We start from the raw sequence: 15,791 nt of genomic DNA, 5'->3' as shown, positions 1-15,791 counted from the left end.
GATCCACCTGTTTCTTTATTTCAGACATTGTTTAAAATTGCTATCTGCAATGGTATGTTATACTTTCACTGAATTACAAAACTGGAGGTGGAAACTAATAACCTAATACTCACTTTGAAAGGTAATTGGCTATTAATGAAGAGTTCTATCTTCTAATCCTATTGCTCTCTAAAAAGTACCACAGATTCTTCTGGTGGCAGAGACTCCCTATTCATGAAATCGATAATCTCATTTTAGTCTGCACATACTGACACATGCATGGCCATGGAAAAAACATAAGTACTAAATTTTACACAATTCAGAACTCCTGTCAACTGTGTTGCTGATTTCCTGACACAAGCATTTTTCAGTTGCAGTCCTTTAGGACTTAATGCAAAGGCCAAATGTTTGAAATCTACCTGACAGCATCATTCTGAGTTTGTAGCTAATTGACTTATCTCTAGGGGTTACAGGCTCACCAAGCCCAGCATGGACTCAATGCTACAATTAAAAAGTAACAGCAAGGAAAAGAAAAGGTAACATGATAGGAAGTCTGTTTAACTGTTAAAGGCACAACATGAATCAAGGAAACAACAACTAAGCAAACTAGACTGCTGGTTGAATAGAAGTGTTCAAGAAAAAAATATGAATTGCCATTGGAACCTGAACTGGTTTTCTTTCTTCTCTTTTTGTGATTGCTGACTGGCTTCACTTGGTACTAAAACTGAGCTATGAAATTACAGCCAGCTGTACTTGAACTGGAAAATAGCTTGCACATCACATTCTGCACTGGCTGAACTGGAGTTGCAACAAAGAAATCCCAGTTATCATGAAAATGACCCAGGAATGGAAAATGTCTGAAAGGTATACACAACCATACAATGCTTAAGGAACTGTGCTTTGTGATGATGATGAGCCACAAGACAGAGACTGCTATGAAGAAATGGTAATAATTTCATAAACCTGATGTGATTATAGTAAATGCTGGCAGCTGTGTAACTCAGAGTCAGGTTTTTCTGGCTTAATGTATATTCTGGGTTTATGTTAAGCAAAGCCCACCTATACATATATAGGTAAGCATACATATGCATGGGTTTTCTTCTGGCTCCACTTGTCACCGCTTACTCTTCTCACAATCTACTTCAGTGCAACATAGTACCGCATTGGCAGAAACAGAAAGCCTACTATGTTACTCTTGCAGATAACAATGTCTGACAAATATTTACAAAAGCTGCACCAGTGGCAGCCTTGTCATTTTGTCAGTGTTGTCTTGGATTAACTTATTTCTCCACTGAATCAAAACTAGTCTTCTCTAGGATTCTTTCCCAACTAAAAATAAATCTAAAATATATAAAACTAACCGTGAAAAAATCTCAAATAGTTACCAGAAAATTCCCTATTAGAAATTGATATATCCTCTTCATAGACAAAATCTGTATTTTTGTATATTTTTGATGTACTAAAGCTTGTCAGTCAATTCAGTCATACTGAAATAGTCAAAATTCAGTCTTCAACCACTAATGTCTCAGAACTGTTGTACATTAAGTGGCATAGCTATGACACAGCCTGTCAGACAAAGCACTGCTTTGCCAATCATATATTCATACAACTTGTATTTCATCCTTAACCATCACTAATGACCTATCAATTACCTGATTTTGGAATTAACAGAGTTATCATTGCTGGCAAAAAACCATGTGCATAGCTCATTCTACATCCAGAAACAAGTGCTGTTTTTGTTTAAGTCACTTTTTCATCTATCATTGGTCATCATTCAGCACTATTCTTCAGCAAACCAAATTTGAATCTTACTTTTTGGAAAAACTGTAGAAATTGATTGAAAAATAGAACCCCACCTGCCTATTAACTGTCAAAAGATGGCCAGAAACTCAGCACATCAGAGCCATCTTATGTCATTAATAAATGTGACAATTAACTTTCACTTTACTCCATTTACCTGTAACTATCTGAAAGATCAGTTTAGACAGATAACATTCAAAACCCCAAATGTCACCACAGTCTTACAAAAAACCTGCATGAAGTTCATTCTCTATTAAAGAACATTAAGAGGCCGTAGAATAAATCTACAAGGATTATGTTAATAAATATCCTCAGAAGATACAAAAGGACAGAAGAAAAGTATCAGATTAAAAAATCTGGTTGTCAGACTGAAGAACAGGTCAGTCCTTAAAGAAACTAAAGAGTAGGTAGCTGGAGCCATTTCTATCTTGTTAACTGACATCAACTTAGTTTTCTCAAAATTCATGGCAATTCAACTTGTTTCTCATATGCTACTACCCAGTCAAATACAGATCCCATTACTTCAGTGACCAAGGCTGCCTTTGCTCCCTGCAGTGGCCAGCGAGCATAAAATATTCGAGTTCACATCAATTCTGCTTTAGAAAATAGCCTGAAGAAAGTTATCACATGTATTTAGTTGAACTGAAAAGATAATCAGTTGAACAATTCTGGGGATGATAAAAATGTTTATTTGCTTGTCCCAGTAAGGATTTTGCTTGTTTCATCTACAATAGCCCAGCTCCAGCAAGCCCAGAATTCACTTTTTGAAGGCAGGAACAGTGCAAAACTTCATGTTTCCTTCAGCTAATCTGTTCCATCACCTCTCTGCAACTCTGTTGAAGCCAGCTCAGTCACATTATCACAAGCCTCAGCAGGCAGAGAATAACCACTTAACGGCATCTACTACCTGCGCTGTTACGTTACAGCAACTCTTCTCTGTGCCTCCTAACATTTCACCCAGTCTGTCCATTTGATATTTTTTAAACTCAGGCTAGGTTTCGGGGTTTTTTTTTGTTTGCCTTCTAAAAGATATAGCTGCAAAGTTAGTCCTGGAAGTTTGATGTGAAAAATGAAAAAAACATCCCCCCATCTTTCTTGTTTTCCTGGAGATTTTAAGTAGGTTTACAGTTTTAGGTGAATCTGTAAATGAGAAAGATGGAATTTGAAAAATCTTGCATATAAAAGACATCAGAGAGATAACTCAGCTGCATAAAATACTCTAGTTTTTAAGCTGCCTAAAATAATTATACCTTTTATTTTTGCTGCTTGTTATTTATTGCTAACATATCACATATTTTTAACTTTCATACTTTTAATGAATTATGAAACTAGTTATAAAAAAGCATCTAAAAATTAAAACATCATTAATGCACTGTAGAGTCTGTCAGAACAAACAAGCACACATTGAAAGAGAAAAAAATTATAACAGACTCATTATAATCACATGGAGTTATTTCACTTCCAATACTTCTTTTTATTCTCCCCCCTTTCCTCCATCCTCCTTTTTTATTTTTCATTTTTCCTTCATAAATTATTGATATTTGCTCCAGGAAGTTTAACATTGTACAAAAAGTTAACAGCAATTTTATCTTCAAGTATTTCTTGTCCTGCATGGCTGAGGATTTTTCTCTAAGCGTTTCAGATATAAATGTAACTGAATATAAAAGTATGAGCTCACACCATAGATAAGATTCATCCTCCTGCTTATCTTGAGCTACTTGGTTTAAGCTACTCATTTGGACTTCCTGCACAATCACTGGTAAAAGACATGTATCTTCAGAGGGTGATAAAAATTACTTGTCTTAGGATAACCTGAGAAGCCCTCCCTCTCCATTGACACACATCTGGCTCAGACACCATGCTTACATTTCAGTGTTCAGGTTAGGTAAGATTAACACCAACTGAAAGAACCCATGGGCTCATACATTTGCCTGCACATTTAAAAGTGTGTTTGTGCTTAACAAAGTCACACTACACCCAAAGCCAGAGAAAAATAACTTGCAAAGTTACACAGCTGTCAACTTTTATAAAGAATGCCTGGCTTACAAAGCAGATTTCATGCACATTTACCTAGTCTTTTTTCTTCTTTTCAAACATATATAAAGAAAGCTGTTCTCCAAGTAAACAAGAGAAAAATGTTGCCAGTACCCTGTAACAGGTAAAAAATTAAATTCTTTAACACGTAAAGAACAGGTAGATTTGAGTAAAACTTGCTAAAACAAGAATGATGAAACTGAACCTTTAAGAGAAACTGTTGTGTGGAAGGCAGGTTAAAGATTTCTACCTTGATTAGCACTAATATAATTCCATAAACAGTTTATAAATATTGAAGAGAAACATACCTGGCATCAGTTCAGCAGTAGGGAACATCTTCTCCTGCTTCATTTTACATTCACGTAATAACTCTTCTTTGGTTATTGGAAGATCTAGAACATCTCGAATAATCTGTGCCCCTTCTAGGGCTTTTTTACCCATGACCAAGGATTTCACATCCCAGGTATAGGTCTTTCCAAAACGCCCACAGATCTCTTCATACACTACCGTATAGAGATGCTCGGTATCTGCCAGAAAAAAAAAAAAAAAAAAAAAAAAAAAAAAAAAAAAAGAGAGAGAAGAAGATTAAACCATGATCAACCAGCTGAGCAGTCAGTCTTACAAGGAGGACCACAATATATGGTCACAGAATGAACTGCCAGGAGCCAAAGAACATACCTAAGTGGACAAAATTGCCTCCCTTTATTTGCAGCAGGGAAGCCAGACTTCTAAGATCACCTCAGATGTACCTAGTTTTTCAAGCTGTCACTTCTTTGATAAGAAAAGGTTACAGAGGGTCACAACAAAGAACTATCTAGAGCTGCTCTTCCATCACTTTTCTGTACTATACAAGTTAGCAACCACTGTCTTAATTAAAATATTCTATTCTTTGCATAAGAAAGAAAAGAAAGGAAGGAAATCTGGTACTTGGGGGATGTCATTACATATTGCATGTGAATTGGAAAAAAATATTAATTATTTAAGAGTGCCTTTGAATGGAGGCTTCAGAGTGCCTTCAAAGACGCTACAGTCATTATTATAGTGCTGCTGGCACCTCTGCATTTACATGTGATTATTCAAGCAGAACACACCCACTTGTATTTCCAGGGGGTTTCTGGCAAGAGTAAACTTCAGGCTGAATTCCACCAGTGAAACTATCAGCTTCTATGTCAAAGGTGGTTTTAGTTTTCAAAATAATTAAAAAAAACAAAACCACAACAAAACAAACAAACAAACAAACAAAAAAAAAACCACCAAAAAAAAAAACCCACAAACCCAAACAATCCTTTCTTTCCTGCCAGAGAAATCTTTGGAAAAGGTCAATAATATTTAACACTAAAATAGGAGGGAAAAAATCCTTTCAATTCTTGGTTTCATTTCAGCAAAGATCTTGAACAGTGGCTTTTCTACCCGTTTATCTGTTTAAGTAGTCTTCTTTGAAACACCAGCTACTGCTGTTAACCACACTTTAATCTCCTTCTCATGCATGTCTCTGCCTTCTGTATCTCTAAAGACATGTTTATTATTATCACTTTAGCAATGAAAGGCAAAAGCAAGGAAAGGAAGCAGTTGCTCTTAAGAGATTTATTTAGAGAAATTGGGGACTTCACTGATCAACATGTCCTTTGCCATGTAAAAACATTTTTTATAGGGCTAATAGTGAAATTATTCATGCGGACATTGTCTCACTTTCTGAATATATATGAAGTATGCAACAGAGTTTAAACTTTAGGCTTTAGCATAGGTACCACCAAGAACACAGACTGAAGAACTAAGAGCAGAGCTCATGACTACAACATATGTGAAGACCTGCCCTGCAGTCTGACAAATGCTTACCGCTTAACCACAGTAATCTGCTTGTCCTGAGATCAGCAGATGATTCCAACCTGAAATCAAATGAGAAACACAGGGGCCATGTCCTGTTATTGCAGCTACCACCATGTGAACACACAGCGGTGCAGAAGACATGCTCTACCACCTGCCAGAGTGCTCTTCTCTATGTTCCCCTTCAGTTACTAGAAGGAACGTTGAGCCAAAAGATCAGCTAAAAACCCAGTGCACTTGTCTGGACTGCTTAGCAGGGCAACAAATGGTTCACAAAAACCTCTTAGGTTAAAAACGAAAGGAAGGAAAAAAAAAAAAAAAAAAAGCACCTGTGGTACTCTGCAAATGTTTCTTAAACTATTACAGTTATGGACAAAAGAGTCATCTTGGAAGAAAAAAAAAATAGCAACTGTGGTACTCTTTGCAAATGTTTCTTAAACAATTACAGTTATGGAAAAAAGTTAAGAGTAATCTTGGAGAGCCATAAAGCACACTGGACAGGTATCAAAACAGAAACAAGGAACTGGGCTTTATGAAGTGTTAGACTGGCTAAGACCAGGAAGGAAAAAAAAAAAATCAACAAAAAAATCCCCTCTGTTTGCTTGATACTGCCAGGTGGTACTCTCTGCAAGCTGAGAAGGTGAATTAAGAACAGCGTTTAAAATGTCACAGTTTTCCCTTTCCTTTTTTTTTTTTTAGATACAGTGATTTTTCTTCTCTGAGTCACCGGGTGAAGAACATAAAATTCTTACTCTAAGTTTAAAATTGAAATTTAAAATTAGTCCTCATCTTATGAAGTCATACATAGCAAAATAAGTAGAAATAAAACAAAACAAGCAATGAAAACGTATAATTGTAGAACATGAAAATTTTCCTGCAGGTCTCTATGATAATTACACGTTTATCTATTTGAAAGTGAAAGACTCAACTGTATAGCTAAAGATAATTTAATAGCCTCCTGCATTTTAAACATGGTGGGACATATCAGACCTGTGAATAAACTTTTCCTCTTCTTTTTAAAGAAATGCTTAATCTTGTCCAGATTGTGGACCTAAAAATAACCTGTTATGCAATGTTGCAGTTTGCCAACTGAAGAGCACTCATGAACAAGTTTGAGCGGAACCTATTAAAACAGCTAATTATTATCCTATTCACATTGTGTCAGAACTTAGTTTTCTCAGTGCTCAGAAGCCCCAAACAAACACAAAACAAAAAAACAACAACACCCAAACTGGTCAACACAATCGATCACTGCCTACACTAATTTAAATGTGTGTTTAAAACAACATAAATGCTCAAACGAGCAGGATGTCAGAAAGCCTTCTTTTCCTTCCCTCTCCTCATTAATTATCAGTTAAAAGAACTGGCTTACAAAATCTCCAAATTCTCTTTCAAAGAGATCACTTTCACTCTGCCTGAAGTCATAGCATTTGGACCCTGGACATGAACTTGGTTGCAATGAAAATTATCATCATCTCCAGATTCATGGCCTCTTGTAAGACTCCACATAATTGTAATTCTTGAAAAATGACATGATTTTAATTCTCATGATTGGATGACAAAAGCATAGGTGTGAACATTTTACTTGCTTAAACAGACATGTTTCACTATAGCACATGAATAAAACCTGAAATCTGAAGGAGAAAGTACACACACATGAGCACCCACACACACTGCAAAATCTCCAACTGCAATCTGAAGAGACCACTGCTGAAAAAGCTGCACTTTCTACATACCTAAATAACAGATAAGGACATATCCTCCTTTGATTGAAGACAAAAGAAAATCTTTATGTTCCTCTTATAATTAGACAGCAGTAAATAAATACTAAATAATGGTACAACTTCAAGATTTCTTATTCCCATTGAAACAGAGAAATCTCAAAAAAAGGTGTTTAAATACTAGCTAGGCTAGCTTTTTCACCATTATCATATAAAATAAACCATAGCACAACTGATTGATCAGAGTTTCAGTATCGCAATGAATCATAATTTCAAACTACTATAAATCGGCAACACAATAGGAAATTAAATCTAACACACACACTTGAATATAACACATCAATGAAATAAACCAAGAGGAATTATCAGTTCAAGTGCCTAATTATAGACACCTACTAGTATTTTAGACACCCTATTATGTCCAAGACATCCAGACACACTAAAAACCAGTAATCTGGGTGAGACTCACATGTTCTACAACATCCCAACTGGTAATAAGCACATACATATCAGCAAGTGAACCCAGCCCCTGCTGCTCGCTCCCAACAGGAATACAAGCTCAGAACACAACAGGACACATGTGGCAGTGGCCTGTTCTAAAAGGAGGAAGGACAAGCAAGACTTCTTAGCTCCTGCAGTTTTCAGTGAATGTATAACCTCAGCTTCATTCTTTTCTGCCTTTCAAAACACTCTTCATCTTTCTAGATCTTGTCCCTTGATATATATTTTACATGGACATTATCAGCACAACATATATCGTCCATCCACTCACTACATTTCATTGGGAATGAGTAATATTCATCCCCTAGCCACATACCAACTTCTAGCCATTTTCATAGCATCACCTCTTCTGTATTTAAAGCACAGTCAACTCCACTGGTGCTGTTTACAGTGTGTAAAAGGCAGTCACCATAAATACAAATAAAGTGACAAGAATGACAGAGACACTGGATTATTCTATTTGTGATCTGGCACAAAAGTATGCTAACACATATTCTGAAAAACCTACAGGTCCCTTGGCATCAGACCGCAGTGCACAACTGGAGTGTATGATCTGCTCAGCTCACTGCAGTCAGAACTAGAAGTGCAGATCTACCGAGGCTGGGGATACAGCGAGCATCAAGGCAGTAGCTAAACCTCAACTTTATCAACCACCTACACATGAAGGCATCTTAAGACAGAAGGTTATGACTTCATGAATTAATATGGAACTTGACTTTTTCAGAAGGTTATGCACCTTCTGAATTTATTAAAATTATATTACTTTAATTCTAAAATAATTTCTAGTTTATCAAGGAGATAAGGTTAGTAGGCATGAAAGCTCATATTAGCCATATAGCATCTTAATCATCAGTTCTGACTTCTTTGTTTGAATGATCCATCTCTTCTTTGCATCAAGCCTCCCAGATGTAATACACCTATGATTTATCCTTCTGCTGGAAGTCTAAACAGAATTTTAACTGTGTACATTCAATATATTCCACTAAGTCAAAATCAGATCCTAGACACCTAAACTTTGCAAAATTTTTATTTTGATAGGGATAGAGAAATGGTTAAAAGGAAGGATTTTAATTCAAGCGTTACGTTTCTTGTGTCTATACCTGTGAGCAGATTTCTATCCATATGAGGAGGAGAACCATCTTCAGTATTCAATTTAGACAATTTTAAACACAATTAGTAATTCTTACCAAGATTTTGTCGCAAGATTGAGAAATCTCATTAGATTTTGTCATCACCAATAATGAATGAATACACAGATGACCATGATTTTGATTTCCTACCAGTCTTTCACAATATTCCTTTAATCTCTTTAGGGTATGCAACAGTGTAAGAAGCCATATAAATTACTGAAATGCTTGGGGTAAAAGTGATAAAACAATTATAAACCAGAACATGATTACAGAAGCGAAAATTTTTGCTTTGATTTTTCCAATTCAATTAGTCACATTTAGCACAGTATGAAGTGTTAACTTGCAACCAAATCTATGCAATTGTTGAAATAGTGGGGGCAATCAACATTCCAGAGAGCACTAGATGTTTCCTCTACTCATAGAGTTATAGTAATATTAATGACATTTACATTTTCTCTCATTTCTGGATTTAAATGTAACACAGGCCTTTGCATGTTTATTCTCGTACTGTATCAACTTAAACAGTGTTAAAGAAAACAGGATTTAAACAAAGTAATGGACAAGACAAAATAGCGAGAGTTTTCCCATCAGGACTAACTTTGGCAAGTCTTGAATATCCCATGGAGAACTCAATGAATGGTCCTCAAGCCAACCGACTTCAACATCGGCAAAATCATGAACTCGCGGTTCCCTTTCTTCTCTCTCCAACAATCAAAACACGGCTGATCAGCTCACTGACTGTTGTGTCAAGTCTGTGAGACTCAGGAGTGTAACAGATGCTGCAGCACTGCATGAAAGCCAGAGAATGGATGTCTCTCAGTAAGTCTCTGTGATCTACAGAGATCTGTTATCAAGCCTGCCACTCTACAGTCCATCTCCCCACAGGCAGCACATGCTCTTTGCTTGTTTGATTACACAAGTGAACCAATCCTTGAAATATCCATATATCTGAGGATATGAGTATCAAACAGTGGTACATTCATCACATTTCCAAATGGTATGTGGGCTATCACAGAGTTTAGGAAACACCACTGCCAAGATAAAACCCACATAACTATCCACAAACTTGCAAAATTCTGCTCCTGGCTTTGGCAAGCAGGAAAAAAGAAAAGTGTGGGAAACCAATGGCCTCTGAACATCAAACTTAGAATGGAACAAGAAACATCCCCTCAATGAAAAGAATGTCAGGATATTACTGTCCAAAGTTTATCAATTACAGTTCCATCTCAAAAAATCAAGAAGAAATAATACATTATGACAAACTACTGAAAGATAAAAATAAACAGCATCATAAAAACCAGTCGCTGAGGGAGCAATAGACTATGCCACTGAATAAAGCGTAGTGCATAATTCATTCCCCATTATTTTTCTATCTTTACCATTTCTTTCAATGGGAATACGAGATTTCTCCCTCAAGATATCAAAAACAAAACATGAAACGAGTAGAAGCAAAGCAAAAGACTAACAACTATATAACTGTCACTGGAACAGTTCCAAAATTGCAAAAAATAATTTACATCACCCAGAACCACTAAGAATTAGAGCTGAAGGTTCCTGAGTTAGCAAAACAATCAGCAAAAAAAGGCAAAGGAGAATCTGAAGATTTATCTTTTTTTAATAAACGATCTTTAGCAGACAACAATGTTGCGATTTGTGGTAAAAGGTCAGTATTGCAGTTCCCTCCCAATGCCTTTCCATTCACACTTTCACTACTGTGAAATCTAGTTTAAAAATGCATGACTGTGGTTACCCATGATGGCTAAGAGGAGGAAAAAGCAGCAGTTTAACAGCTGACCTCAAAATCACTTACAGTGGCTTAGCAAGACTGGGGATGAGGGAGGCAACAGAAATTACTTGTTGCACAATAGCCTAAGCGTTACAGCACTAGTCCAGAAAATGAGACTCTGCCTTTCAATCTACCCTAAAGGGCGGGCCTAAGCCTACTTCTTCAACATCCCACGGTAATTTTTAATGCTATTATGTTACATATATATACACATATATATATACAAACGAATGATATGCTTGTATATATATAAAGCATAGAAACGTGTATTTTTATATGTATGCATACATAGAGTGTGTGTGTACACATAATACTATGTTTTAAATGCAAAAGCTGCCTTTTAAAGAATAAAACTCAGATGAGTGCTAGCCAGTGAATACAAATCAATCTGGAGCCTATTGACTTAAGGGCTCATTGAAGGGATGTCAGTTCAAATCCCTTAGCAAAGAAGGCCTCCTGAGGAGATGAAGAATAGGAATGTTCTATTCTTTGCCGTAGTATTCCCCCCATTCCTTCAAAATTAACTTGCTTCTGAAGAAAAATGAAATCTAAATTTATTGCCTTGCAGAGACACCCACTTCAGTCACTGTCACAGGAGGAAACAGGCACTGCTTTTATGCATGCTCAATGAAAATATTTGAGCTGTGCCTAAATTCCACAGCAAGTGTTGCTGATGTACCCAGCCAGGCAGGCTGAACCTAAACACAGTGTGGCACATCAGATCGAATGCTGCTGCAGTATTTATGTCTTGTACCTTTTGGCTGATCTATTCTCACAACCAGTACCATTTAAGTTCTTATTGTTACCTGGAAGTTAAAGGATGGTAAAGCCTCTACTAAAATAAATAGCAAACACGAAATAATGGCTACTTCAAAATCATAAGGTGGTTATAATGAGCAAGTTATTCAGTAAACCATTTTACGTGATTGATAAACCATAACTTCTGAAGATAAAGAAAAAATATGACTATAATTGCTGAAAATTAAAATTACTGTTTCCAATTTAACTGAGTCATGATTTGCAAATCATTATTTTTTGATTAGCACTTAGGAACATTCACCTAAATGGTCCACTGTTCATTTTAGTAGGGAGCAGGTAGAAGTCTGTTCTGGAGCTTTAATTTAGCAAATCTGTTCCTTTTTTTTTTTTCCTGTTATACTAGAATATTAATGTAAGTACACTCCAAGATATATGAATATGCTGCATGGTCATTACTTCACTAAGTCCGGAGAATCACAATGCCACTGGCTAACTCCCTCGAAGTGCTGTCAGTCTGTTTTCCCTTCTCTGATATGAGCCATCCTACCATGAATTCAAGTTATTGCTAACAGGCTTGAAAAGGAAGTAAGTTTAGTGCCCCAGAAATAACAGTTGCATAGAACTATTCCCAAATGAGTATCACATATTTGCCCCTCTGGGCTTACATTACTGCAGGAATTGTTCAATGGCAACTACAGAGGAAGCCAATTTCTCATTTTATATTCAGAGAAAAAAATTTACTTCTATGTGGAAGGGAAGAAGGTTCTGAGCAAATTCAAAAGGCTTTTAGTTTGCATTAATACAGCTGACATATCTTAACACTGTCTTGTATTCACACAAGCACCTCATCCTTCTTTTTAATGCCACAAGGAAGTGAAAGAAACAGTTCACGAATAAACCATACACACACGCTTCTGACGTAGAGCTGTAAACAAATACTCCACCATCAACATAAAACATCGCACATTAAAAAGTAAAGGGAAGTCTGTATTCATTTCCAAAGCATGAGGGAATCCAACTTTGAAATAGCAGGCAGTATATATGACTTAATTCAAAACATTCTAAAACTGTACTTATTAAACATCATCTATGTGACAGCATCTCATTAGTTTAAAAATAGAAAAGCTGTTGATTCATAGAAACTGCCTGATACACTTTCTTTGCCATTCACAAAGGCTGTTAACCATTAAAACTAAAACTATGTGAACAGCAGTTGATATGGTGTCTACAGAATCCTGCTTGTTGGGCTCAAATCTATGGCTAACAAAGATGTAGCTTCTTAAAATGTGTAAAGACAAGGCCCAAGTCAGGTAACAGTTACACGGTCATTAGCATATGATGTCCTATAACAAGGCAAGAGTATTACACAAGGAATGTTCTCATCCACAGAAGCAATTACTACCTCTGGGAAAAACAGCTTATAGGATGTTCACAAGGAAGTTAGCCTTTCACCAAGGTGGTATTTCTTCTCAATACGTTGCTGACAACACATAGCAGCAGTTCACTGACCTGAGGAATGCAAAACAGGGTTTAAAAAGTTGTTAGAAATGAGATATTCCAAGGCTCTTGGATAATACTAGCACACAAGGTAGATGAAACCAAAAGGTTCACTATGTTATCAAAGTCAGCAGAATAACAACACCACATCTTTTCTTAATTAAGATCGTGGTGGGTTGACCCTGGCTCGACACCAGGTGCCCACCAAAGCCACTCTATCAGTCCTCTCCTCAGCTGGCAAGGGAGAAAACATAACAAAAGGCTTGTGGAATGAGACAAGGACAGGGAGAGATCACTCACCAATTGTAGTTACAGGCAAAACAGACTCAACTTGGGGAAAATAATTTATTACCAATCAAATCAGAGTAAGATAACGAGAAAATAGAAACTAAATCTTAAAATGCCTGCCCCCCATCCCTCCTTTTTTCTCTGGCCCAACTTCACTCCCAATTTTCTCTGCTTCCTCCCCCACCACAGGGGGACAGGGAACAGGGGTTGGAGTCACTTTATCACAGGCTGTCTCTGCTGCTCCTTCCTCCTCATGGGGAGGGCTGCTCACATTCTTCCCCTGCTCCAGCCTGGGGTCCCTTCCATGGGAGACAGTCCTCTGTGAACTTTCCCAATTTGAGTCCTTTCCATGGGCTACAGTATTCACAAACCGCTCCAGCGTGTCCCCCCTTCCACAGGGTGCAGCCCCTCAGGAGCAGACTGCTCCAGTGTGGGTCCCCCCCCAGGGTTACAAGTCCTGCAAACAAACATGCTCCAGCCTGGGTCCTCTCTCCCTGGGTCCACAGGTCCTGCCAGGACCCCGCTCCAGCATGGGCTGTCCACAGGGTCCCAGCATCCTTTGGGCGTCCACCTGCTCCAGCGTGGGGTCCTCCATGGGTTGCAGGTGGATACCTGATCCACCATTAACCTCCATGGGCTGAGGGGGACAGCCTTCGTCTTCACTGTTGCATCACTATCAAAACCCTGCCATGCAACCCCAATACAGAGATAATACAGGGAGAAACACAACCTTCCCCGAACAGACAACCCAGACCTGTTCTGTTTAACCCAAAACCTAAACCAGCAACAATGAAAAAAAGAATAGTCAAGAGAGGGGGAAGAAAGTCAGAAAAATTTATTCCTCCCTGAAAAAACAACAACAAAATGAGAACAAAGAGAAAATTCTCTTCAGCCCTCCACAGCTCTCTGCTAATACTGATTCTGCTGTCCTTATTCTTAGAAAGCTTTTGCTTCTAAGTGTGCACACACACTTAGGCGAGTTGGGAATGCAAGTTGTTTGACTTTCGGTGTTATGCTTCTAAATCACTTTCAGTAATAGTGGCCAAAAAATCAGTTTCCTAAATAGTGGAAACATTTTAAAGGACAGAATGACTTTAATAGAAAAGAAAAACATTATTTTTCCAGCGTGGCCTTGGAGAATGTTCTAAACTTAATTGCAGCAATGTGTCAAACATACTGTCACAAAGGAAGTGTAAAGAACTACAGAGACAATAAAGCTAATCTCCCCCACTCAGGAATGCCTAAAATTTTTGAAGTAAATTTGCTGATGGAGTAATTTCTCTGTGGTGGTAACACTAAAAGGAAAAATACCAAATATCATCAATATGTTTGATTTTTCAACAGAGAGGACATTTCACCGTGGCTGATCATCTAGTCAAGAGGAAAGTGTCAGAAATACTGCAAGACCTGATCACAGTAACTCTGTAATAGCTGTATACCAAGAACTCCTAATCCTAACTAGAATCTAAAATATAAAAAAGAATCAGACCTTTGAGGTTCATGAAGGAAGTGTGATACAGCAAACTGAAAATGTTTTATGAGCTATAATCACTCTGGTTTTATATAACACACACTGAAAACTGTAGATGAAACGTTAAAGCCATGTTATAGATACCAGTTTAAGGGACTTCCAACACCACATGATGTGTGGACTTCTATCCAGGCAAGCCATGGGCTTCTCTGAAGCTGCATGACCTCCAACATGGGGCTGAGCATCAGAGCAGAGGGCTATTCTCACAGAGCACTGAAAAACCTCATACAGTGACAGCAACAGTTGCCCTACTTCCAGACAGGGCAGTAAGCTGGAGGCAGGTCCTAACTGATTCCTAAATCAAATACAGCCTGCAGGCCACAGCTGGACCACTCAAAGTTAATGGACTATCACAACCGACGGTACATGAGCTCTTTTTGTTTCCTAACATTATGGATAGAAGCACAGAACTACTGGAAGACTGTAATTTGGTTTAGGTTATAATCACCTTGCTTATAACTGGCATGGTGAAACAAATCCTTATAGTTGGCCATAGAGGAGGCTTTTAACTAAGCCCCCTGCACCCACTGAGAGACAGGTACCAAAATCACAGAGTGCCTTGGCTTGGAAGGGCCCTTTAAGTATCACCTTGTACAACCTCCTGTCATGGGCAGGGACATCTTTCACTAGATCAGGTAGCTCAAAGCACCATCCAATGCACAATGCTTTTGTGTTTCTGAACTCCAACACCATTTGCACCCCAGCATCTGAGCAGCAGATGCCATGCACTGAGGACACTTCACATGGCAAAAAGAATTCTGCTTTTCCTATTCCCAGGAAATGAAGTCAGTCTGCTACTCAACTGCAGTCAAACTATCAGTACTAGATCTCTGCATTAATATTCCGTAATAAAAAAACACTTACAGAGTTCCATATGCCAATAACAGTTGTTTAATAGGATTCCTTTTATTTTCTTCATGAGTGTTTACACACTAATTCTT

At 37.7% G+C, this 15,791-nt stretch overlaps 1 protein-coding gene across 1 annotated transcript in view; it reads right to left on the bottom strand.

Moving 5' to 3' along the window:
* The window catches only part of PUDP (pseudouridine 5'-phosphatase), a 75,507-nt gene that overhangs the window by 41,513 nt on the left and 18,203 nt on the right, over nt 1-15,791 (bottom strand). The window contains exon 2 of the mRNA XM_080377658.1: nt 4,122-4,340. Coding sequence (XP_080233784.1) covers nt 4,122-4,340 — 219 coding nt within the window. The remainder of the gene's footprint in view (nt 1-4,121; nt 4,341-15,791) is intronic.

The sequence above is a fragment of the Falco punctatus genome (assembly GCF_963210335.1).
Source record: "Falco punctatus genome assembly, chromosome: 2".
Classification (NCBI taxonomy): domain Eukaryota; kingdom Metazoa; phylum Chordata; class Aves; order Falconiformes; family Falconidae; genus Falco; species Falco punctatus.
This window is presented reverse-complemented; position numbering and strand designations above follow the sequence as displayed.